The 27,022-nt window shown below is 33.6% G+C and overlaps 1 protein-coding gene and 1 long non-coding RNA gene across 2 annotated transcripts; both read right to left on the bottom strand.

Moving 5' to 3' along the window:
• Positions 1–1,093: 1,093 nt before the first annotated feature.
• Positions 1,094–7,437, bottom strand: LOC123549495 (toll-like receptor 4). Its single transcript, XM_045337625.2, has 2 exons — positions 6,875–7,437; positions 1,094–6,348 (listed from the first exon to the last, which is right to left on the bottom strand). The coding sequence occupies exon 2, from the start codon at positions 6,298–6,300 to the stop codon at positions 4,111–4,113; it is 2,190 nt and encodes a 729-aa protein (XP_045193560.2). The 5' UTR covers positions 6,301–6,348; positions 6,875–7,437; the 3' UTR covers positions 1,094–4,110.
• Positions 7,438–18,520: 11,083 nt separating this feature from the next.
• Positions 18,521–27,022, bottom strand: LOC123549496 (uncharacterized). Its single transcript, XR_006686051.2, has 3 exons — positions 26,535–27,022; positions 20,761–26,204; positions 18,521–19,724 (listed from the first exon to the last, which is right to left on the bottom strand). It is a non-coding gene; the product is annotated as an uncharacterized LOC123549496 (long non-coding RNA).

The raw sequence follows: 27,022 nt of genomic DNA, 5'->3' as shown, positions 1-27,022 counted from the left end.
TTGTCATGTTTAACAAACGAGTAGAACTGTTTGTTCCTTCCCCGTTTGGAGTCGCCAGAAAGAAGGACCGATTCCATCCGCGCAGTCTGGTCAGGATCCATGCATTTCGCTTTCAAAGCCTATTGCAATTAGAGAAACCGTTAGCGAATAGCATGGATTCTGATCAGACTGCGCGGATGCGCAGGCTGGCCTGGATCCATGCTGGTCGCAAAGTCACTGTGTTGGCGCGGCTCATCTGTACATGTTATGTACTTAGATATGCTGGATCTTATCCAGATTATAGTCATTTTTATATTTAGAAAGCCAACTTTTATTTCGTGTTGTGTATTTTTATTTCTGTCTAATGAGCCTAATATGCATTGAGTATATTTGGTAAACGCTGTAGAGTGTCCTTTTATATGAATATTTGAAATTAATCCTGTCCGTGATATTATTCCAAATATAACGCTACTCAAAAAAAAATAAAAAGATCTTAATCAATAATGCAGACTCTAATTGATTTATCAATTTAAGCAAGAAGCCAAAGGTCAGCATTCCTAATTATACTAATGTAAAGTTAAGTGTTCTTAAACTTTTTTGATGTATTTCAAGTGTATACCAGAGCATATGTATTAATTTCACTTACCTTATTGTTCAAATCGTATGTGGCGTTATCGAATCATCTCACTTGTGAATTTATCAAAGGCTTGCTTTTTATAAGGACATGTCATTGACACAACGTTTGTCATTTTTGTTTGAATACAAGACAATAAGATTTAATCTTACAGAACGTTACGTTACATTCAACTAAGTGACACTTATGAGGTACAAATAGGGTTTCTTAAAATCATCTTACACACCAGAGTGAAGATAATTTTTCTTGACGGGTATCTTGTAAACACAGTGCAAGATATAATTTGAATTGTGTAGACTGTCTACACAATCCAATGGAAACGATATTCAACTACATTTAACTATTAAAATTGAATAACTCATCACTGATCATGAAAGAACTACAATATTACTTTTTAACACTTTCTTTAAGAGAAACATAATTCACAAGTTTCATTCAAACACATTGATTGCAGAAATATTAAATATAATAATAAGCCTAAACGTTTTTCGTTGTTTATTTTTCAGTTGTGTCAGAAGGAAGATCGAATATCGTACATTAAAAAGAAAAAAAGACATTTCGGTAACCTACAGCAATTAAACAAGGCAAAGTTTTACGTAATACTATCATCTAAAACATATGACTTTGTCAGGTATACATGCTTTTGATATAACCTTGATTTTAATTTCATTTTGATGTCCGATTTCAGTTTAAAAAGATGACCATCACAAACACCAAAGGATTTACAAAGAACGTTTCATTACATATAAAGGACAATTTTATTTTTTCATGTAATTACCTTATAAAGTTTCTAAACAAATTGTCAACAAACAAATAATAACAGTCATGAATACATGAATCGCGTATTTAACATAGACAAATACTGAATAGTGTATTGAAAAATATGACAAGTATAGTTTAAGAACTTAAAAAGTACAATTTTGGTATTTCTTCTCATCTTATTTACTGCCTAAAACTATTTGTAAAACATTAAGACAGCAGTTAATGAAGAACGTAGCAAAACATTCAAATTGTCTGTACTGAGAAAGGTAACACACTAAGGCGCTTGTGGCTGAGCACAGACAAAAATGTAGTAAAGGTACTTAAGTACTAGTAACTGTTGGTAGTATGTACTGTTGTTTATCGAGACATAGCCGCTCGTAAAATTCAAAAATTGACAAACGAAAAGCAAATAGAAATGGCGGCTGATAGATTATTATAAATCAAAATGCCGAAAATATTTGAGTTCCTCCAACCGAACATCTACATTTGCATCTTCAACCAATGACATAAAGTTATATTCTATATCAAAAATTGCTTCCATTTTTCTTTGTTTATGAACTTAAATATTTTCGCAGTTTAGATTTATAACATTTTTAACTTGCGAAATACATGTATAGGTTTTCTTATACCAATTCAGTTTCTTCTTTATTTCATATGAATAAATGAAATCTTGAGATCTGATTTTCAGTATTTCAGAGCATTTCAATGATATGAAAACCATATATAGGCACTTTAGTATTACAGGTCATTTTACCAAATATATATATATATATATATATAAAGTATTTAGATATTATGTTACACTATCAGAAAAATAAACTGTTCTGAAATCGTCACTATTTGAAAATGCGCCCATGAAACTTGCCGTTTAGCAGTTACGCGTATGTAGACAATGCCGCAATGAATAAAACTTAAACCTGGAAATTCACAATTAAAATAGTATAGGTCTTTTTACAATACGATAAGCTATAACAATAAGCCAAAAAATACAACTGCCACATCCATAATGACTCTCACTAATAACATGTAACTACATTTTGGGCTACTTCACACTTCAGATGTAACACGGAGTAGTCACTTCTTTTGGGGTGTAAACAGTCCTATATCAAATATGCTTATATTCAATACTAGTATATAACAAATGAAATACGTATATAAATGTAGAATACTAGTACATGAACGTTATGAAGAAGATACACAATCAACTATGAATCTAACATCCATCCCTAAATACGCTAACAAATGTTTTCTTATTGCAATCAATTAGAAACAACCTCAATAATATGAAGGCAGAATACATATAAATTATGAAGTAGGTACACAGTCAACAACGAGCCTTACATCAATCCGCTGAATAAACAGTTGTTTTCTCATTGCAATCAGTTAGAAACCACCTTCATTTTTATTATATAATTATATGATTAAGCTGCCACTGATGTTTTTTTAAGTTGAAATGAACTTTAATTTCTGCTTACGTATCGGACAATTTGGATGTTTTTCATAAATGAGCTATCGTTATTTCTATCTTGTCTTGGCTCTTTCACTAAGCTCGATTAACTTGTTTAAATAATTGAGACGTCTAAGATTTCACTATGGCTATTGTGAAAATTGTATGCGATAATTCATTTTTCAAATTATTGAATCATCTTGTTTATCATGTTGCCAGATTATATATTTCCTATCTTAAAATTTATAATTAACACTCGGTGTTTCGGGTAGTTGTCACGACTTTCTTTCATCTCGTGACCGACCACGTTTAGAGTTTTAAATGAGTTGAATTTATAATTCCTATAAATGTCACCAGTACGTAGACGTGCCTTGATTCAGCCTTGTTGCATCAAGGTAGTCATGTCATTGCATTTTCGTATTGAGAGTTTATAATAGCAAATTAAGCAGTAGTTTTCTTAGAGGGTATATTTATTCAGTCATTTAGACACAAGTTGATAAAGTGTTCTAATGTATCTGGAATTCCACTTTTCCAAAATTTAGTTGAATATGTAGAGGTGTCGGCAGGGGGCGTGGGGGTGGGGGAGCAAGTTGAGTCAATAGACGCGAGCATTTTATTTAGTACATTTTAGCTTGCGTAAAATGTTTGAACAATTTTCTGATGTCACTATGTAACAATAATAATTTATCTTGCTTATTGCCAATAGATGATCGGCAATGGTAGATATCTGGCTCCCTGATAGATGTCAAAACATATTGCGAGGGAGAAATATTAGCGTTGTATGTCAGCGAACTCCTTTCACTCGTTGTTCTACGGTTAGAAAACGGTTGATTCATACGTTACAGACAATTCAAAATTACCCTCCTGCATTCTGTATATAGCTAACTATATTAAAACAGAAACTGTTGTTGTAGAGATAACTATTAATTAAGTTTCACCATTTATTTTTGTTTTTTATTGTTTTTTATTGTTTTTTTTTTTTTTTTTTTTTTTTTTTTTTTTTTTTTTTTTTTTTTTTTTTTTCTTCTTTTTTTTTTTTTGTTTGTTTTTTTCATTTTTTCTTTTTGTTATTAAAAGGCAAAAATAATCATGTCGTGTTAGAATACATTTTTATACTTTAAACTTGGCGGTTGTACTGTCGATTCCTGACAATGATAAACTCTTTATACACGTATCTATTTATATAGTAATTCGGAGATATTACAGTTTGAAAGTCACCTCATACTTAGATTTATTTTTGTTATCATTTCTCTTAAATGAAAAGTTAATGGGATCCATGGTCCCCAAGCTAGGCGAAACTGTTAAGAGCAAGTTCAAGTATAGATTCACACAGTATATCGTATCCTGGTATCAAACGATATTCCCCTTCTTCTATAATAAGTTTTGCTCTGATTTTCGTATTGAAAATATTATGTAGCAACGTTGTCATTTCGCTTCTTTGCACTTCCTCTTTAAAAATTAAAATGATGGGTTTATTATTTTCGTTAGCAATTTTCAATTCCAGGTCACACCACTTGCTGGCACAAAATTCCTTTGATACTAAACACACCATAACATAACTTTGATTCACCATGCGGAATATCTCTTCAACGACAGGGTACCCAGGACGAAAATCTAAATCTCCTATACACACAAGACTGCGCTCTGGTATTCCTGTTAATGTCTTTAGAGTCTCATCTATAGAACGACCGAGTTCAGTTATCAAATCATTATCCTCATTGCTCGAGAAGGAAAGAAAACACAGATATTTTTGTGACAATATACCTTCACCAAGGCCACGTAAGAAAGTTTCCTTTGCTTGTTTTCGCTTATTTCTCTTAACCCTTAAATATAGGAAAACTGCCATAGACACAATAACAATTATGATAGCAACGGTAACACATGTCCAAGTTATAATTATCGCAGTCCTTATACACAAATATTTAGCTTCTTCAATAACAGTTTCATCTATCGAATATGTTTGGCCTTCAAGTTGACACTGGTAAAAGTGATTTGTACATGGCTGCAGCTTTGAAGATATCCATTTCAAAAATTTTGTTGACTTGCACGAGCATTCTAGCGGGTTTCCGGTAATGTCAATATTAATCACATTATTTCGCAACTGCATCAAGAAGTCTAGTTTTGTGAAATCTCTCTCATTCAGAAATTTAAATCTATTATTCTTTAGCGACAGCAGTCGTATGTCAGTTAACTGCTCAAGGTCAAAATTTACTGATGTCAAATCATTACTCGAAAGATCAAGTTCGACAATTCTCGCATTATTTTTGAACATGTGTTTTGGAATAAAAGTTAATTTATTGTGTGACATGTTGCAGTGTCGTAAGTCTTGAAAATTTGCAAACAAAGCCGAAAATTCTTTTGACCTTTCCATGAAACTTAGTTTGTTTCCAGCAAGGTCAATGAATTCTAAGGACGTCAGTCCAATAAAGAAGTCCGGATTCAGGTACTCCATACCGTTTTGTGACAAATCGATTGTTTTAAAGTCATTTTCTTTTGGCCATTTAATTGTAACGTTTAGATAGACCATATTATTTCTCTTAAGATGTAGGGATTTCACATTTATAATACAAGCAGACAAATCAACGAGAGAATTGTTACCGTAGAAATTTGTTGACCAGATTCCATTTAAAAATAAATTTTGTGCTTTGCTGATCATTTCGAAATAAGAATATCCATTACAGTTTTGAACTTCACTTTTGCTCTGCAAAAATCCATAATCGATTTCAAGGAATCTGGATTTCATATAAGATATATCAAGATCTTTTAAATTTTCAAGAAAATGTGCCATTGCTTTTACTTCGCTTGAATGTTTTAAATCTGAGACAGCCATGGATGTGTTAGAAATATTGAAGTAACTTAATTCGAATTTTAAGTTTGTAACATCTAAAGGTCCCTTTAGTATCAGATTAGATCCGCTTAAACGCAGTTGTTCCGTTTTCGATTCTGCAATCATCTGCAGAAAGTTCTGGTCTATGTGAAGCGGTCGACCCGAAGATATATAACTAAGATTCAATGCAGTAAGCCTCAGCTTGCTATCCAGAATAGATGCTATCAATTCGTCTTCGTTGATATACACGCTGTGGGACAAATCTAAAGTTCGGAGATGGATAAGCTTTCGAAATGAATGCCTGTTAATGACTGTTAACCTTGGAGCGTGAATTCCAAGAATGGTCAGTTTCATTTTGAGTTGAACGAAATTGTTTTTAATTAGTTCGAAATATGTTTCTTCGTTCACAGTAATGTCAAGTGAGGTTACTTTACTCCAGCTTGTATCAGTGAAAGTCGTATTGACTATGTTTTGTTCTCGGTAATCTTTTATGACAACAGTTGTTACGTTTAATTGGATTTTGGTTGGAAACGTATGTTCACATGTCATTATTTCATTAGCTACTGTACAATTCCCTTGCGCACTCATAGCACTGCTGATACACTCACGCATCATCAAAAGAATGAAGAAAAACAACATTTTAGACACCATGTTGTCGTGACTCTCTACTTTTTCCTATCCAGCCGGTTGGGTAACTCACTGATAAATGAAATACATACGTATATGAGACTTTAATGCATTGCATTAGATTAAATATCTATCTATTAGCTATATGTTACTGAAAAACATATCAAATAATTGAAAATAAAGAGCTAAAGTCTTCCGTTGTGATTTTTAAGCATGGACACATGAAAACAATATCTGTATTAAATTTGAATAGTTCCACTGCTCTGGAAGAGTTTTGCCAGCTGAAGTTCCCTTAGTGCATCGGCATACTCATTATTACATTATTTTCAGAATTTTGCATTTCATTATTTTATGACAAACATACTGAAAGGCTCTCGTTCTGATGTCCAACATGATCCTAACAATGACATGTTTTTCTTCATCTATCAATTGCTTCCCTAACAGTGGACTTATTTAGCATAAAATGCCTTTCAACGTGTTCTGAAAAGTGCATTTATATTAAACTTATCAATGTCGATATTTGTTTTTATCCGTTTAAACTAAAAGCAATATTTGAATTTAAAAAATAAATGTAGAAAAAGAAGAGAATGATATTTACCAATTGTATATTCCGTTAAGATGGACCCATTTGTCGTTGTTTATCATTTCAATTTGTAAAATTGGTCAGTCCATATTGTGTGTACCTAAACGACAAATTTTATTTTGTTAAATATCAATTATAGTCGTTTTCTTCTTTCAAATCAGTACACTACAATCCAATTTTTTGTCATTTCTTTGCATATACACTTAGCGCACTACACCCCATTTTTACTTTATCTAATAAACTATTAAAGATATGTTTCAACACTGCTTTTTGGAAGCATAATTCTGTTGTAATTATGTGACAAATCACAAAAGAAATCAAAATGAGCTAGTATGATTTTATTAAAAAAACTCAAGCCCATATTTGAAGAAGTCCATAAAATGTATATAAATGACTTACATTTATCATGTGCTACCACAAGCTGTTATAAGGAAGAAAATATTAATACCACTCATACAAAAATGATATAATGTATATATCGTATAGTGGAATCCCGAGGTTTTGATTTTGCGAAGAAAAAAGATTTGCCGGTATCATAATAATGAAAATGTTATACCCTTACAAAAATAGTAAAATGATATTAGCATAGACGTGATATCATTGAAATATAACTTAATGGGAGAATATCAAATACTTGCGTTTCAGCTATATCATAATCAAGACCTTTTCTAAGTTTCGTTTGGCACTTGGCCATATTTAAGTGCAAGTCAGTACAGACACATCTTTAGAAGAGACGTAAGAAACGGACCGACAAACGGAAACTCGTTCAAGGTCATACATTTGCACCAAGGTTATTGTAAAGAAAATTATCTTTTTAAGATAGTGTTTGTCATATCTTTTGATTATTAAATGATGTATTCATAGAAACAACGTAAAATTGTTGACAAGTAACAAATTAGAAGTTCGTTGATAGTATCATTATTGCAATCTATCCACGTACCCAGTTTCAATATTCAGGGTCCCATTTTGTCTAACGGATGGATATTTTCATATGTTTTGTAAAACATACTGTTTTAATAATGCAAGAAACCTAAAAAAGTATATTTATTAATTTCAAAGATAGCGGCCGCAATAATATGTTTTGCTAAGGGTATGAACAAGAATATTAGCTATTCATAGCTGTGACCTATGTGGCTAGTTCCAAAAAAAACCAGCGTACTACACTATAGTTTCCTGCTGAATATTATTTTATCTCCTGGGAAACTCTCTTAGCCGCCTTCGAACTGCAAAATATTACAAAAATTGAGATTTTTAAACGTTAATTCTCTGCTTATCCCATTACACCTGAGTGAATATATAAATGCACTTCTGTTTATAGCCTCATTACGTTTTTATACATTTGTCTTACATGAATAACGAGTATACATGTAGTACTTGTATATCTTATACCTAAATAGTTGCCACTAATGTTTATTTAAATGCATTTGTTGCCTCTAGACGTTTCACGTCCCGAGCAGTTATTTACCATGCGTACACAAGGGTAATGTCCCCATGAAACGTTTCAAAACTACAGTTGTGTTTTATCTCTTGTACAAGAATGCATTGCTGCAACTGGGCGTATTTCAACTCTACTCAATTTATTTATGGGTACACGAGCAGGGTGTCCAACCCACGTGACTCGTGGATATCGTAAACATAGAGAAAACGTCATTTTGCTTATACTGTCCTTATTACTTGACGGATTTTCGTTAAATAAAGTGCGTAGAAGACAGCAAAATTTAGTGCTTTCCTCCACAAAAAGCATCTGACATCAGTTTTCAGTACATTTCTCAAACTATTCGCCTAATTGCTTTTTGTGGACTAACTTTGTACGTACCCACTTATAGTACTGAAAAGTGATTGCAGACGTTTTGTGCAGAGGGAAGTATTCGGTCTTCGACGCTTTTTAATCTTACGAATATCAACCCAGTAATGAGGAAAATATAGACAAAACGCTACTTGAATCGGCATAAACTCTCCCCGTGTGTACGATATCCAAAAGTCACGTATGTTGATCACCCTGACAAGAGTACATTGCTGCTACTATATAGGGTAGGGTATAACAAGAAAATTAGGTCTATCGGTTATGTAGCTGTTACCTATGGTGGCATATTTCTGCATACGATTGTCATGAAATTTTTATAAACTTTCCAGAAAAGATTATGGTGACATAAAACTGCCACCACTTAATTATAAGGTTTAATGAAAACTTTCACGAAAATAATTTAGGTTTTCACAAGAAGTAAAAAAAAAAAAATATCACGAAAACAGATAAACATTTCATGAATGCAAGATAATTATCTTAACATGAACATTTGTTCGTTACTGCTTCAAACTGCCACAGCATAACAGTTAAAGTTTTCATGATACCAATTAACTTTTCATGAAGGTAGTTAACTAAGAAACGGAACATATTCGGAACGATTCTTCTGTCTTGGGGTAACTCGCCGAATGAGAGATTATCTATTTTTAAATATCTGGTTTCGTGAAAATTATCTAGTTTCATGGAAAATTATCTGGTTTCGTGAAAAATTATCTGGTTTCGTGAAAATTATCTGGTTTCATGAAAAATTATCTGGTTTCGTGAAAAAATATCTGGTTTCGCGAAACTTTTCATGAAAACTTTTCTTGTGGTTTTGTGAAAAATCTGCCCAAGAAACACAGACGCACAAGCACACAAACGCACACACATAAGCAGAAAGACAATCGAGTACCGACTTAGGATTCCGGCAGCCACAATTAAGGTGGACACGCTATCTAACTCGTAGTAAAAGGCGTGGGAATGCCAAATCAAGGGAGCACAAATGCAAGGGGAAAGGATTGGGGCGCGACGATAAGGGGAGTGAGGAGAAAGAGGAAAGAAACGTTAACAACAACCAAGACAACATACGCAGTTCTAAATAAGTTACAGTCACTTCGAGGAACTCTGTTGAACGGCCGACCATTTAGGTCAAGGCCCCCTCTAATGGTTTAGAAAGCACACCCTTAACACCAATGATAAGTGAAGGCTAGCCGACCGCTAAATATTGAATGCTGATCTAGTGACCAACCTAGGAAGTGAACTTAGATTTTTGCGATACAGCCGGTGTATCAAAAGCCATCTAAAGGCAAGCCAATTTTGTGTTACTGTTTCAGTTACAATAAAACTGCCTAATAGAATACTTCTACTCCTGCAATTGTTTATTGGACCATATTTTTTGTCATGTTTATGCAGTAATATATTAGCCACACTATCAATTAAAACTAAAATCTTTAAAATGATATGATTAGCTTTCTTGATCTTGATCTTAAGATAATGAGATTTTGCAGGAAAACAAACAAGTCCACTGCTGTTGTCATTGACACAAGCTTTGTCATGTTTTGTTTGGATACAAAAGAATTAAATTTATTCTTAAAGAACGTTACATTACATTCAATGAAGTGACACTGATGAGGTACAAATGGGGTTTCTTGAAAACACTTTACACACTATTGGGATGATAATTCTTCTTGACGGGTATCTTATACAGTGTAAGATATAACTTTAGTTGTTTAGACTGTCAAACAATCCACTGGAATATTTAACGATATTTAACTATCAAAATTTATTAACTCATCACTGATTATAAAAGAACAAGTTTTAACAATTTATTTCAGAGAAACATAATTCATAGGTTTTATTCAATCACTTTGACTGCAGAAATATTTTATATAATAATAAGCCTAAACGTTTTTCGTATGTTTATTTTCAACCGTGTCACAAGGAAGATCGAATATTGTACAGTAAAAAGAAAAAAATATTTCGGTAACCTACTGCAATTAAACAAGAAATACTCTCACGTAATACTATCATCTAAATGATATAAGACTTTGTTATGCATACATGCTTTTGATATATCCTTGATTTTAATTTCATTTTGATGTCTAATTTCAGTTTAAAAAGACGGCCATCACAAACACTGAAGTGTTTACAAAGAGCGTTTTATTACATATAATAATTATAATTTTGATTTTTCATGAAATTATCTTATAAGGTTTCTGTAAAAAAATGTCAATAAACAAATAATGCTAAATGAGAAATAACAATAATGAATATATGAATCGCGTATTTTACATAGACAAGTACTGAATAGTGTATTGAAAATATGACACGTTAAGTTTAAGAACTTAAAAAGTACAATTTTGGTATTTCTTCTCATCTTATTTACTGCCTTAAACTATTTGTAAAACATCAGGGGCCGTATTCATAAAGCATCTTAAGTACAAGTTTTGACTTAAGTTTAAGATTTTACTTAAGTTTGTGGTGATTTCAACTTAAGTCTAAGTAAAAACTTAAGTTCTAGTCATAAAACAGCTAAAACTTAAGATACGTAAGAAATGACTTCAGTCAGAAAATAAAATAGCGTAGTGAGTACGATTAAAGTGTTGTATTCAGATAAAAGCACTTTAAACATAATTGTGCATGTTGTATCTGTCTGAAATGAATGTTGTTTTTTTTAATGTTTTCATCCACAATAAAAATCAAGAATTACTTATTAAGTTGTTTTATGAATAACAAATATACTTAAGTAAAATAAATTTCTAACCTAAGTAATACTTAAGTAAATAATCAATTTCTTATACTTATACTTAAGATGCGTTATGAATACGGCCCCAGGACAGCAGTTAATGAAGGACATAGCAAAACATTCCACTGTTTGTGCTGAGAAAGATAACACAAGAAGGCGCTCGTGGCTGTGTAAAACATTAAATTTTTACGAGACAGAAATGTAGTAAGGGCACATAAGTAACTGTTGGTATATTGTACTGTTGTTTATTGAGGCATAGCCGTTCGTAAAATTCAAACATTGACAAAGGAAAAAAATAATGAAAAGCAAATAGCAATGGTGGCTGACAGATTGTTATGAATCAAAACGCCGAAAATATTTAAGTTCCTCCTACCGAATATTTGCATCTACAACCAGTGACATATTGATATATTCTCTATAAAAAATTACTTCCATTTTCCTTTGTTTTAGATGATTCCCGTTGCAGCAGTATTTTCACTTTTACCTTATCTTAGCTAGTTACGAAGAAATTATTTCTAAGCCTAACTTATGAACTTAAATATTTTCGGTGTTTAGATTTGTAACATTTTTTAACTTGCGAAATACATGTTAAGGTTTCCTTATACCAATTCAGTTCCTTCTTTATTTCATATAAATAAATAAAATTTTGAGATATCATTTTAAGTACTTTAGAGCATTTCAATGATATGAAAACCATATATAGTCATTTTAGTATAACTTGTCTTTTTACCAAAAATAAAAAATAAGTATTGAGATGTTAGGTTACGCTATAAGAAAAATAACCTGTTCTAAAAATCGTCACCCTCTGAAAATGCGCCCATAAAATATGTCGTTTAGCAATTACGCGTATGTAGACATTTTCTCAATGTCTAAAACTAAAACCTGGAAATTCACAATGAAAATGGTCACTATCTTTTTCAATACAATAAGCTATAAAACTAAGCCAAAGGTATAACTGCCACATCCATTATGACTCATTATACCATGATTTCATCAACAGCATACTACTTCACATTAACACTTAGTAGTCACTTCCTATATTAAATATGCTTATACTCAATGTACAAAAATGAGATACATATATAAAGGTAGAATACTAGTACATTAAAGTTATGAAGTACGTACACAGTGTCAATAATGAATCTAACATCCATCCCTAAATAACTTAAATAAACAAGTGTTTTCTCATTGCAATAAATTAGAAACAACCTAAATACTAAATAAACAAGTGTTTTCTCATTGCAATCAATTAGAAACAACCTCAATAATACGAAGGCAGAATACATAGAAATTATGCAGTAGGTACACAGTCAACAATGGATCTTACTTCAATCCGCTAAATAAATGTTTTCTCATTGCAGTCAATTAGAAACAACTTTCAATTTTATCATATAATCATATGATTAAGCTGCCATTAATATTTTTCAAAATCAGCCTCAACAGAAAGTTGAGATGAACTTTAATTTCCGCTTACGTGTACCAGGAAACTTTGGATGTTTTTCATAAATGACTTGTCGTTATTTCTATCTTGTCTAAGCTCTTTCACTAAGCCCTATTAACTCGTCTAAGATTTCACCATGGCTATCATTTTTCAAATTATTGAATTATCTTGTTAATTACGTTGTCAGATCAAATATTTCCTGTTTCAAAATTTATAATTAACACTCTATGATTCGGATAGTTGTCACGACTTTTATCTCGTGACTGACCACGTTACGAGTTGAATTTATAATTCCTGTAAACGTCACCAACACGGCGCATATGGATGTATCTTGATCCAGCCGTGTTGCATTTCATCAAGATAGTCATGCTATAGCTTTGGCGTATAGAGAGTTTATAATAGCTTTTCCTTGGAGGGTATTTTTAATGTCATTCAGATAGTGTTTTTTTTGACACCAATTGATAAAGTGTTCTGATGTATCTGGTATTCCGCTTTTCCACAGTTTAATTAAACACAGTAGAGGTGTCGACAGGGGACCAAGTTGAGCCAATAGACGCGATCATTTTGTTTAGTACATTTTAGATTGTGTAAAATATTTGACCAGTTCTCTGACATTATATGACAATCATAATTTATCTTGCTTATTGCCAATAGATTATCGACAATGGCACATATTTGGCTCCCTGACAGATGTCAAAACATATTGGGAGGGAGAAATATTAGCGTTGTTTGTCAGCGAACTCCTTCACTCGTTGTTCTACGGTTAGAAAACGGTTGATGGATACGTTACAGTCAATTCAAAATTATCATCATGCATTCACAGCTCTGTATATAGCTTACTATGTCAATTAAAAACAGAAACTTTTGTTGTAAAGATACCTATTAATTAAATTTCACTTGTTTTTTCTTTTTTAATAGGAAAAAACAATCGTGTCGTGTTAGAATACATTTTATACTTTTAACTTGGCGGCTGTACTGTCGATTCCTGACAATGATAGACTCTTTATACAAATATCTATTTATATATTAATTCGGAGATATTGTAATTTGAAAGTCTCCTCGTACTTAGATTTATTGTTGTTATAGTTTCTCTTAAATAAAAAATTAATGGACTCCATGATCCCCAAGGTAGGCGAAACTGTTAAGAGCAAGTTCAAATATAGATTCACTCAGTTTATTGTATCCTGGTATCAAATGATATTCCCCTTCTTCAATAATAAGTATTGCTCTGGTTTTCGTATTAAAAATATTATGTAACAACGTTGTCATTTCGCTTCTTTGCACTTTCTCCTCAAAAATCAAAATAATGGGCTTATTACTTTCGTAGGCAATTTTCAATTCCAGGTCACACCACTTGCTGGCACAAAATTCCTTTGACACTAAACACACCATAACATAACTTTGATTCACCATACGGAATATCTCATCCACGACAGGGTACCCTGGGCGAAAATTGAAATCTCCCATACACACAAGACTGCGCTCTGCTATTCCAGTCAAATTTTTTAGACTCTCATCTATAGAACCACCGAGTTCAGTAATCAAATTATTATCCTCATTGCTCGAGAAGGAAAGAAAACACAGATAATTTTGTGACAATACACCTTCACCAAGGCCACTTAAGAAAGTTTCCTTTGTTTGTTTTCGCTTATTTCTCTTAACCCTAAAATATAGGAAAACTGCTATAGACACAGTAGCTATGATAACAGCAACGGTAACACATGTCCAAGTTATTATTATCGCAGTCCTTACACACAAATATTTCGCTTCTTCAATAACAGTTTCATGTATCGAATGTGTCTGACCTTCAAGTTGACACTGGTAAAACTGATTAGTACATGGCTGCAGCTTCGAAGATATTCATTTCAAAAACATTATTGACTTGCACGAGCATTCTAGCGGGTTTCCTGTAATGTCAGTATGAATCACATTATTTCTCACTTGCATCAAGAAGTCTAGTTTTGGGAAATCTCTCTCATTCAGAAATTTGAATCTATCATTCTTAAACGACAGCAGTCGTATGTCGGTAAACAGTTACTGATGTCAAATCATTACTCGAACGATCAAGTTCGACAACTTTTGCATTGTTTTTGAACATTTGTTTTGGAATAAAAATTAATTTATTACGTGACATGTTGCAGTGTCGTAATTCCCGAAAATTTGCAAGCAAAGACGAACATTCTTTTAACCTTTCCATGAAACTAAGTTTGTTTTTAGAAAGGTCAGTGAATTCTAATGAAGTCTAATTGTTACGTTTAGATAGAGCATATTATTTCCCTTCAAATGTAGGGATCTCACATTTATAATACAGGCAGACAAATCAACAAAAGAATTGTTACCGTATAAATGTATTGACCAGATTCAATTTAAGAATACATTTTGTGCTTTGATGATCATTCCATAATATGAAGATCCATTACAGTTGTTAACTTCACTTTTATTCTGCACAACCCCATAGTTCACTTCAAGGAATCTTGATTTAATGTAAATAAAATCTGGAAAGTAGATCCCTCGGAAGCATCGAAAACAAGGCAAACAGTGAAAATTGCAGACTCGGTTTGATTGAGTCTGTTCGTGAGCAGTAATGGAAAATGCACACTGCCCACGCCCCCTAGCACCGGCTTAAACAGTATTCAATCTTCAAATCTAAATGAGTTGAAATCAATGTCCAGATCTTTTAAATTTTCAAGAAAATGTGCTATTGCTTTCACTTCGCTTAAATGTTTTAAATCTGTGACAGCTATGGATGTGTTAAGTGGCAGGGGCCAGTTTCGCATTTGGCCCAGGTACGTTTTTTAAATAAAATAGACATATGTACTTTACAGGCATATATATTCAACTGGTTATTTATGATGTTTATAGAACTAAGGATTCCTGCGTACGAGTGATTATTGTGTAAAAAAAGATGTGATTGTATCGATTTTCCTAGCTCCATGTAGGCGGCCGGGTCTAAAACTTTACCTGAGGTAACGGAAGTCAGACGAATTGGAAACGGTCATCCATCCATCCAACTTCAGCTCAGATTTGCGGAAAAAGTAAACGGTTATGAGACACTTTTCTTCCCACCTTTTTTTTTCGTCTGGCCACATGCTTTAAAGATATGCATGTGTTTTAGGTCAGTCATTTGCAGATAATACGGTACAGGTCGCGCAAGGTGTGCATTTTGGGCCATTTTTGTCTCAAAATTTAGTGTCCTGAAACCTGCGTTTTACTCGTTTTTATCACAGAAGCAACAGAATCGCGGGCTGAAAATGTCACATAATGAAGTGTTATGTCTATGCAAGACATTCGCTTAAAAATTGCGTTGAATTTATCAAAATTAGATTTTTTATGATTTTTTTCGCACTGGTATCAGCGCAGAGTTGTGGAATTTTCAAATTTACTGTCCCATGCAATAATTTAAGTAAATTTTATCACAGAAGCAACAGAATCGGCAGGCTGAAAATGTCAAATAATGAAGTGTTATGTCTATGCAAGACATTCGCTCAAAAATTGCGTTGAATTTATCAAAATTGGATTTTTTATGATTTTTTTCGCACTGGTATCAGAGCAGAGTTGTGGAATTTTCAAATTTACTGTCCCTTGCCCCCATAATTTAAGTAAATTCGGCCAAAATTAAATTTCGAAAAATCTCTTGATTCTGCGCGGTTTTAGGTAGTTTAGAACCTCTAGATTTATATTTTAAACTTTCTGCACAGACGATTTTTTAAAATTCTACCACCATTTACAGAGTTTTAGCACCGTAAAAACATCATTTTCATTATATTTAGCCAATCAGCTCTGCATTTCGTCAATCAGGGGGATGCTTGGAGGGTGGGGACCCCATGAAATAGGCAAATAGTGGGTGGGGACATTTTATTTTCGCAAAATGATGCGAATATGATTTTATATCATTTTTACTGACGGAATACGTTGAATTACGCCAGAAAAACATAAAAACGGACGTATTTTACATTATTTGTCTCGTAGCGACAAATTGTAAATTTTGGCTCATTTTGCGCGAGAGGGGTGGGCTAGTTTAGACGCTCACGTACAACCATTATTTTATGCTACTAAAATTATTTTTGTGTGGTTTTATTCGCAAAAGATGTATTAAAGTTCAGAACCAGTAAAATCCGCTTTGGGTCATAAATTGAAAAATCTTAAAGTGGCAGGGGCCAGTTTCGCATTTGGCCCGGATACGTTTTTTTAAATAAAATAGACATATGTACTTTACAGGCATATATATTCAACTGGTTATTTATGATGTTTATAGAACTAAAGATTCCTACGTACGAGTGATTATTGTGTAAAATAAATATGTGCTTGTATCGATTTTCCTAGCTCCATGTAGGCGGCCGGGTCTAAAACTTTACCTGAGGTAACGGAAGTCAGACGAATTGGAAACGGTCATCCATCCATCCAACTTCAGCTCAAATTTGCGGAAAAAGTAAACGGTTATGAGACACTTTTCTTCCCACCTTTTTTTTCGTCTGGCCACATGCTTTAAAGATATGCATGTGTTTTAGGTCAGTCATTTGCAGATAATACGGTACAGGTCGCGCAAGGTGTGCATTTTGGGCCATTTTTGTCTCAAAATTTAGTGTCCTGAAACCTGCGTTTTACTCGTTTTTATCACAGAAGCAACAGAATCGGCAGGCTGAAAATGTCACATAATGAAGTGTTATGTCTATGCAAGACATTCGCTTAAAAATTGCGTTGAATTTATCAAAATTAGATTTTTTATGATTTTTTTCGCACTGGTATCAGCGCAGAGTTGTGGAATTTTCAAATTTACTGTCCCATGCAATAATTTAAGTAAATTTTATCACAGAAGCAACAGAATCGGCAGGCTGAAAATGTCAAATAATGAAGTGTTATGCCTATGCAAGACATTCGCTCAAAAATTGCGTTGAATTTATCAAAATTGGATTTTTTATGATTTTTTTCGCACTGGTATCAGAGCAGAGTTGTGGAATTTTCAAATTTACTGTCCCTTGCCCCCATAATTTAAGTAAATTCGGCCAAAATTAAATTTCGAAAAATCTCTTGATTCTGCGCGGTTTTAGGTAGTTTAGAACCTCTAGATTTATATTTTAAACTTTCTGCACAGACGATTTTTTAAAATTCTACCACCATTTACAGAGTTTTAGCACCGTAAAAACATCATTTTCATTATATTTAGCCAATCAGCTCTGCATTTCGTCAATCAGGGGGATGCTTGGAGGGTGGGGACCCCATGAAATAGGCAAATAGTGGGTGGGGACATTTTATTTTCGCAAAATGATGCGAATATGATTTTATATCATTTTTACTGACGGAATACGTTGAATTACGCCAGAAAACATAAAAACGGACGTATTTTACATTATTTGTCTCGTAGCGACAAATTGTAAATTTTGGCTCATTTTGCGCGAGAGGGGTGGGCTAGTTTAGACGCTCACGTACAACCATTATTTTATGCTACTAAAATTATTTTTGTGTGGTTTTATTCGCAAAAGATGTATTAAAGTTCAGAACCAGTAAAATCCGCTTTGGGTCATAAATTGAAAAATCTTAAAGTGGCAGGGGCCAGTTTCGCATTTGGCCCGGATACGTTTTTTTAAATAAAATAGACATATGTACTTTACAGGCATATATATCCAACTGGTTATTTATGATGTTTATAGAACTAAATATTCCTACGTACGAGTGATTATTGTGTAAAATAAAATTTGCTTGTATCGATTTTCCTAGCTCCATATAGGCGGCCGGGTCTAAAACTTTACCTGAGGTAACGGAAGTCAGACGAATTGGAAACGGTCATCCATCCATCCAACTTCAGCTCAGATTTGCGGAAAAAGTAAACGGTTATGAGACACTTTTCTTCCCACCATTATTTTCGTCTGGCCACATGCTTTAAAGATATGCATGTATTTTAGGTCAGTCATTTGCAGATAATACGGTACAGGTCGCGCAAGGTGTGCATTTTGGGCCATTTTTGTCTCAAAATTTAGTGTCCTGAAACCTGCGTTTTACTCGTTTTTATCACAGAAGCAACAGAATCGGCAGGCTGAAAATGTCACATAATGAAGTGTTATGTCTATGCAAGACATTCGCTCAAAAATTACGTTGAATTTGTAAAAATTGGATTTTTTATGATTTTTTTCGCACTGGTATCAGCGCAGAGTTGTGGAATTTTCAAATTTACTGTCCCTTGCCCCCATAAGAAATACTGAAGTAACTTAATTCGAAATTTAAGTTTGCAACATCTAAAGGTCCCTTTAGTATCAGATTAGATCCGCTTAAACGCAATCGTTCCGTTGTCGTTTCTGAAATCATCTGTATAAAGTTCTGATCTATGTGAAGCGGTCGACCCGAAGATATATAACTGAGATTCAAAGCAGTAAGCCTCAGCTCGCTATCCAGAATAGATGTTATCAAATCGTCTTCGTTGATATACACGCTGTGGGACAAATCTAAGGTTCGGAGATGGATCATCTCTCGAAATGAATGCATGTTAATGACTGTTAACCTCGGAGCGTGAATTCCAAGAAAGGTCAGTTTCATTTTGAGTTGAATGAAATTGTTTTTAAGTAGTTCGAAATATGTTTCATCGTTCACAGTAATGTCAAGGGAGGTTACTCTACTCCAGCTTATATCAGTGAAAGTCGTATGAACTATGTTTTGTTCCCTGTAATCTTTTATGACAACAGTTGTTACATTTGATTTGATTTTGGTTGGAAACGTATGTTCACATGTCGTTATTTCATTAGCTATCGCACAATTCACTTGTGGACCCTTAGTACTGCTGATACAACCTCGGATCATCAAAATAATGGAGCAAAACAACATTTTAGACAACATATTGCCGTGACTCTGTACCTGTCTTTATGACGTCACTTATTGAGAAGCTGCTTCCAATCGGTTGGGTAGCTCACTGATAGATAAAATACAGACAGACTTTAGTACACAATATTTGATCTAATATCTATCTATTATCTATATTTACTGGGAAATACTTCACATAATGAAAATAGAAAGTAAACTGTTAAAATATTGAAGTATGATTTTAAACATAGAAGGATAAAACAGAATTCGTGTTAAACCCTTAAATATAATGTAATGATTTGCCTGAACGAATTTCCTGTACCATTATGAAGAAAATTCTCTCTGAAAAAGTTCATGTGTCAGCAGAGAAGTTCCCTTAGCGCAGCAATATTTCAGCATCTCATTAATTTACTGGGAAACATTAATGCCATTTAAAGTAATGCCTCGATAGCATGTATATATACATGTATATAATTTATATCTAAAAGCATAAACATTGTTACATTATTTTCAGAATATTGCAATCAGGAACGTACGGCAAAAATTCTGAAAGCATCTTGTATTAGTGTTCAACATAACTCTAACAATGAAATGACTTTCTCCATCCCAAACTGTGCACTTTAAATGTGCGTGAAAATAGCCAGAGCAGACAGAGTAGCCAGAGTTCAGCCAGAGTAGCCAGAGTCCAGCCAGGGTTTAGCCAGAGTAGCCAGAGTTCAGCCAGAGTTTAGCCTGAGTAGCCAGAGAAATCAGAACTCTGGTTACTCTGGCTAGCCAGAGTTCAGCCAGAGTTCAGCCAGAGAAGTCATAACTCTGTTTACTCTGGCTGGCCAGAGTAACCAGAGTTCTGACTTCTCTGGCTAGTCTGGCTAAACTCTGGCTGAACTCTGGCTACTCTGGCTAAACTCTGGCTGAACTCTGGCTACTCTGGGTGAACTCTGGTTGAACTCTGGCTACTCTGGCTAATTTCACGCATATGCACTTTAATTGGAATTTATATTAACTTGCTTTGTATAGTGCCTGCCTTTATATGAAAATTGTCAATCCGGATATTTGATTATCTAAAGTAAAAGTATATTGCAATTAAAAAAGATAAAAAGAAATATCTTAAATCAATGGAGAAAGAATAAGAAAAAAATACTTACCAGTTATAAATTTCATTTTGATGGATCCATTTGCCATTGATTTTCATTACAATTCGTGAAATTAGTGTGTCCGTAATATCAAATGTTCTCACATTTTCGTGTAGATATCAAAAGCCGTTTTTTCAAGTCAATACAATATAATCCAAGCTTTATTTCAAGTATATACACTTAACACATCACTTGTTATTTTACCTATATCTAATAAACTATTTTAATGTATTTACGCCGCTTTTAGAAAGACATGTTCTTAACATATAACAAATCACAAAAGAAATTATAATATGACGTCATTTGATTTTGTTTAAAACTTCAGTCCATACTTTAAAAAATGTCCCATAAAATGAAAAGCAAAATGTCTGAAACTTATTATGTACGAGCAAATGGCACTATACGGAAGAAAAATAATAACACATACATACTAATGAGGTAAATTGATTTTATCATAAACGTGAAACAATGATATTGTAATACAACAAAACGGAAAAACAAATCATCGTGTTTCAGCTATATCATATTCAAGATCTGTGTTTGACACTCAGTCATATTTTAGTGCAAAAGCAGTACAGACACATTTTTAGTGTTATGAGAGGTATTTGCTTTTTTGTGACTATTTAAAAATGGAAGGAGGACATTTCTAAGAATACTATTGCCCAGCAATTAATGTCCCCGACTCGAAAGGGGCATTTGTCATATTCACTGCTATAGGAACTACTTCTTTTCATATTGAAACTAAATTAAAGGCCCTGCATATTCTTACAATCAGCTAATATTTATAACTCATGTTTCAAACATATATCTTGTACATTTAACGTAAGTTCAAGATCTATCGTTTGTGACATACGAATGGACAGACAGTTGGACAGACAATCGGACGAACAGACATACAGATGAAGATTCTTCAGTTATGACAGAATCCATCATATATGGCATACAAACAGACAGAAGAACGAACCGGAAATCGGAAATTTATAAAATGTCGAACATTTGCACCATAGTGTTTTCTTCCTACATCTGTACCAAGTTGAATGAAAAAAAAATCTTTGCACTTTTTAAGTTATCGTTTGTCGTATATTTTGATCATTGAATGTTTTTGTCACAGCACCCAAAATTGTGTTAACATGGCAACAAATTAAAAGTTCGTGGATAGTGTCATTATTGCCGTCTATCCACGTACCCAGTTTCCAGAAAAAATATCCTGTAATGGTTCAGTTATTGCAGAACCCCACGGATGGACTGGCAGTCTGGGTGCAAACAGGAAGTCGCCTGTCGCATTGTATTATTCATTTTTCCTGAATTGTTTATATGTTTTGTCGAAACATTGTTTTAATAGTGCGTCAAAACTCAAACACGTGTATATTGATAGTGGTCACAAGTATATGTTCTGTTAGAGGGGGGTGGGGCTATAAACAGGAACGTAAGCTTTATATAGTTGATATATAGCTACTTCCAAACAAAACTAGTGCGTAACACTAGATTCATGTTGAATGTCATTTAATGGTCATTTTTCCATTTGTGATAAGTTGTAAGTTAATTCCCTGGGGAAATCTGTGCCGGGTACATGTCTGTAGAATATTACTAAGCAAAACCAAAACAGAAGATTTTAAACTACATCGAGCGTACCTGAGTCATCAAATATACTAATTTCTATTAATAGACTCCAATCGTTGTTTTTATACCTTTGACTTCCTCAAATAAAGAGCAGAAATATAGTATCGAATTATTGCGCTTGTACAAGTGGATCGTTTTACTTAAATTTTCAATGGTTGCCACACCACGACATGATTATTACTATATTTGGTTAAAATTATGAATACAAGAGTGAAATGTTGCCATTAGACGATTTACAACTCAATTAAATTATTAGACATTTGCGAATTAAGATAAAGTAGACTATGGTCTTCTCAGCATTTGATTATATTATGAATGTCCATATAAATAATATGGAGATAAGGTTTGGCTTACTATGCCACCACTTTGCGTCAGAGAAAATTTGTGTTACACATATTACCATAAGTATTTTATCATTACACTTTACTAAAATTTTCGTCTACATTAGAAGTTATGCATCTGAGGCAAAGTGGTCAATATGAACCAGATTGATCGCCCCGTGTAATATTCCATCGTTTTCGTCCGACGAAAGCAATTTGTTTTTGTACACTCACTAAAATACAAGTCTGGACCAATCGTATGACTTCGTCTTAATACAGTGTAGACGAGTTTGAACTCGGTCAAAAGTAAGCGACTATGTCACTAGATGGTTAACAAAGTTTTTCTATGATTTGACATTGTAACCTAGTTTTCAGTCCAAGATACTGAATTTGATTTAGACCTTAAGAAGAGAAACATTTCAACTAAATTCCCACGATTTTTCTAGTGACCTCATTCATATCGAGTCTGCTACTAGTATTATTTTGTTGGTTACATTCCGTGGTTTCAAAGGATTTTCGTTTAGATTTCATTGTATCTATTCAAAAATTATAAATTCTCTATATTAACATTACACAGCAGATTTGGCAAAAGATATACGCTCGAAATATTATCAATGTTGCTCATCGTGATTCAGGTAAATGTAGGTTAATCTCAGAGCTATTACAGAGCGTGTGATGATTTCCGTCAAGCTGTGTGTTCTGTCGTTTCTCCAGCGAACAGTGTGGTTGACGTTTTTCTGTCAAGGAGAGTGTTTGACGTTACGTGAAATATTTGACGTTTCACTGTCGAGTAGATCATTTGACGTCTCAACATCTAGGAGTTTAATTGACGTTTTCCCGTCTAGAAGTGTGTTTGTCGTTTCCTCGTCTAGGATTGTATTTGACGTTTCCCTGTCGTGGAAAGTGATTAACGTTCACCCGTCAGGCAGGGATTTTGGCGTTTCCCTTTCAAGGAGAGTATTTGACGATTCCTCGTCCAGAGGTGTGGTTGAAGTTTCCCTGTTATACAGAATGGTCGAAGAGATAGTTTCACGTTTCCCCTTCAAGAAGTGTGTTTTTGACGTTTCCCTGTCACAGAGAATGATTGACGTTTCAATGTCGAGCAGAGTGATTAACGTTTCCACGTCAAGTAGATATTTTGGCGTTTCCCTTTCAATGAGTGTATTTGACGTTTACTCGTCTAGAGGTATGTTTCTGACGTTTCCTTGTCATAGAGAATGGTTGACGTTTCTCTGTCATGGTGCACGAAACTGTTAAGAGCAAGTTCAAATATAGATTCACCCAGTTTATCGTATCCTGGTATGAAACGATATTCCCCTTCTTCAATAATAAGTATTACTCTGGTTTTCGTATTGAAAATATTATGTAACAACGTTGTCATTTCGCTTCTTTGCAATTCCTCTTTCAAAATTAAAATGATGGGTTTATTATTTTCGTAAGCAATTTTCAATTCCAGGTCACACCACCTGCTGGCACAAAATTCCTTTGACACTAAACACACCATAACATAACTTTGATTCACCGTGCGGAATATTTCATTCACGACAGAGAATCCGGGTCGAAAATCAAAATCTCCCATACACACAAGACTGCGCTCTTCTATTCCTGTCAATCCCTTTAGACTCTCATCTATAGAACTACCGACTTCCGTTATCAAATTATTATCCTCATTGCTCGAGAACGAAAGAAAGCACAGATATTTTTGTGACAATATACCTTCACCAAGGCCATTTAAGAAAGTTTCCTTTGTTTGTTTTCGCTTATTCCTCTTATTCCTGAAATATAGGAAAACTGCTGGAGACAAATTAGCCACGATGACAGCAACGATACCACATGTCCAAGTTATTATTATCGCAGTCCTTACACACAAATATTTAGCTTCTTCAATAACAGTTCCATCTATCGAATGTGTTTGGCCTTCGAGTTGACACTGGTAAACGTGATTTGTACATGGCTGCAGCTTTGAAGACATCCATTTCAAAATTTTGTTGACTTGCACGAGCATTCCAGCGGGTTTCCGGTAATGTCAATATTAATCACACAATTTCGTTTTTGTATCAAGAAGTCGAGCTTCGTGAAATCTCTCTCATTCAGAAATTTAAATATATTATTCTTTAACCACAACAGTCGTATGTCATTAAACTGCTCGATGTCAAATGTTACTGATGTCAAATCATTACTCGAAAGATCAAGTTCAACAATTTTTGCATTGTTTTCGAACATGTGTTTTGGAATAAAAGTTAATTTATTATTTGACATGTTGCAGTGTCGTAATTCCCGAAAATTTGCAAACAAAGCCGAAAATTCTTTTAAACTTTCCATGAAAATTAGTTTGTTTCCAGAAAGGTCAATGAATTCTAATGAAGTCAGTCCAATAAAGAAGTCAGGATTCAGGTACTCCATATGGTTTTGTGACAAATCAATTGCTTTAAAGTCATTTTCTTTTGGCCATTTAATTGTAACGTTTAGATAGAGAATGTTATTTCCCTTTAAATGTAGGGATTTCATATTTATAATACAAGCAGACAAATCAATGAGAGAATTGTTACTGTATAATTTTATTGACCAGATTCCATTTAAGAATACATTTCGTGCTTTGATGACCATTTCGAAATAAGAAGAATCGTTACAGTTGTAAACATCACTTTTATTCTGCAAAACTCCAAAATTCATTTCAAGGAATCTAGATTTAATGTAAGACATATCAAAATATGTTAAATTTTCAAGAAAATGTGCCATTGCTTTTACTTCGCTTGAATGTTTTAAATCTGTGACAGCTACGGATGTGTCAGAAATATTGAAGTAACTTAATTCGAATTTTAAATCTGCAACATCTAAAGGCCCCCATCTAAAGGCCCCTTTAGTATCAAACTAGATCCACCTAAATGCAATCGTTCCGTTTTCGTTTCTGAAATCATCTGCAGAAAGTTCTGGTCCATTTGAAGCGATCGACCCGAAGATATATATCTGAGATTCAATGCAGTAAGCCTCAGCTTGCTATCAAGAACTGATGCTGTCAATTCAGCTTCGTTGATATAGACGCTGTGGGAAAAATCTAGAGTTCGGAGGTGGAGAAGCTCCCGAAAGGAGTGCCTGTTAATGCTTGTTAACCTCGGGGCGTGGATTCCAAGAAAGGCCAGGTTCTTTCTGAGTTGAATGAAATTGTTTTTAAGTAGTTCGAAATATGTTTCATCGTTCACAGTAATGTCAAGTGAGGTTATTTTGCTCCAATTTATATCAGTGAAAGTCGTATTGACTATGTTTTGTTTTCGGTAATCTTTTATGACAACAATTGTTACATCTGATTTGATTTTGGTTGGAAACCTATGTTCACATGTCATTATTTCATTAGCTATCGCACAATTCACTTTAGGACCAGTGGCACTGCCGATACAACCTCGGATCATCAAAATAATGAAACTAAACAACATTTTAGACACCATATTGTCGTGCCTCTGTACCTGTCTGTATGACGTCACTTATCAAAGAACCGCCTCCAGCCGGTTGGGTAGCGCACTAATAAATAAAACATACGAAGTAAAGACATTAGTGCACAAAATTTGATCTAATATGTATCTATTATCTATAGTTACTGAATAATGAAAATTTGAAGTAAACTGCTCGCATTAGTGTTCAACATGACTTAAACAACGAAATGGCTTTCTCCATCCTTAACGGTGCACATAAATTGGCATTTATTTTAACTTGCTTTGTGTAGTGTCTGCCTCTCTATGAAAATTGTTAATAGTTTACCTATAAGCTTATTTAAAGTAAAAGTAGTAGTGGAATTTTAAAACGATACAACTAACTGAAATCAATAGAGAAAGAATTAGTAAAAATATTTACCAGTTTTAAATTTCATTTAGATAAATCCTTTTGCCATTCGTGTGGATATCGCAATCAATTTCTTTTTAATATAATATAATTAAAACTTTATTTCAAGTCAGTGCATATACACTTAACGCATCACTTGTTATTTTTCTATATCTGATAAACTATTATAATGTCTTTTACGCCGCTTTAGGAAGTAATGTTCTTAACATATAACAAATCACGAAAGAAATTTTAATATGACGTCATTTGATTTTTTTTAAATTTCAGTCCATATTTTAAAAAAGTCCCAAAAAATGCACAAAAATGTCTGAAACTTATTATGTACGAGCAAATGGCATTATACGGAAATAATATCAACACACACAGACTAATGGCAATATCGCGCAAAGAGAATTCGATAGTTTGGTATTATTGAAAAAAAAAACAATGAAAAGGTCATACCCACCTTCATTTTCATATACAATACTTACAAAAAAGTAAATTGATTTTATCATAAATGT

This window comes from Mercenaria mercenaria, chromosome 6 (genome assembly GCF_021730395.1).
Source record: "Mercenaria mercenaria strain notata chromosome 6, MADL_Memer_1, whole genome shotgun sequence".
Taxonomy (NCBI): domain Eukaryota; kingdom Metazoa; phylum Mollusca; class Bivalvia; order Venerida; family Veneridae; genus Mercenaria; species Mercenaria mercenaria.
The sequence above is the reverse complement of the archived record's forward strand: the minus strand, read 5'-3'. Positions and strand labels throughout refer to the sequence as shown.

What these genes read in the sequence shown, in the direction of transcription:
- LOC123549495 (XM_045337625.2), bottom strand. Translation starts at nt 6,300, where the DNA reads ATGGTGTCTAAAATGTTGTTTTTCTTCATTCTTTTGATGATGCGTGAG.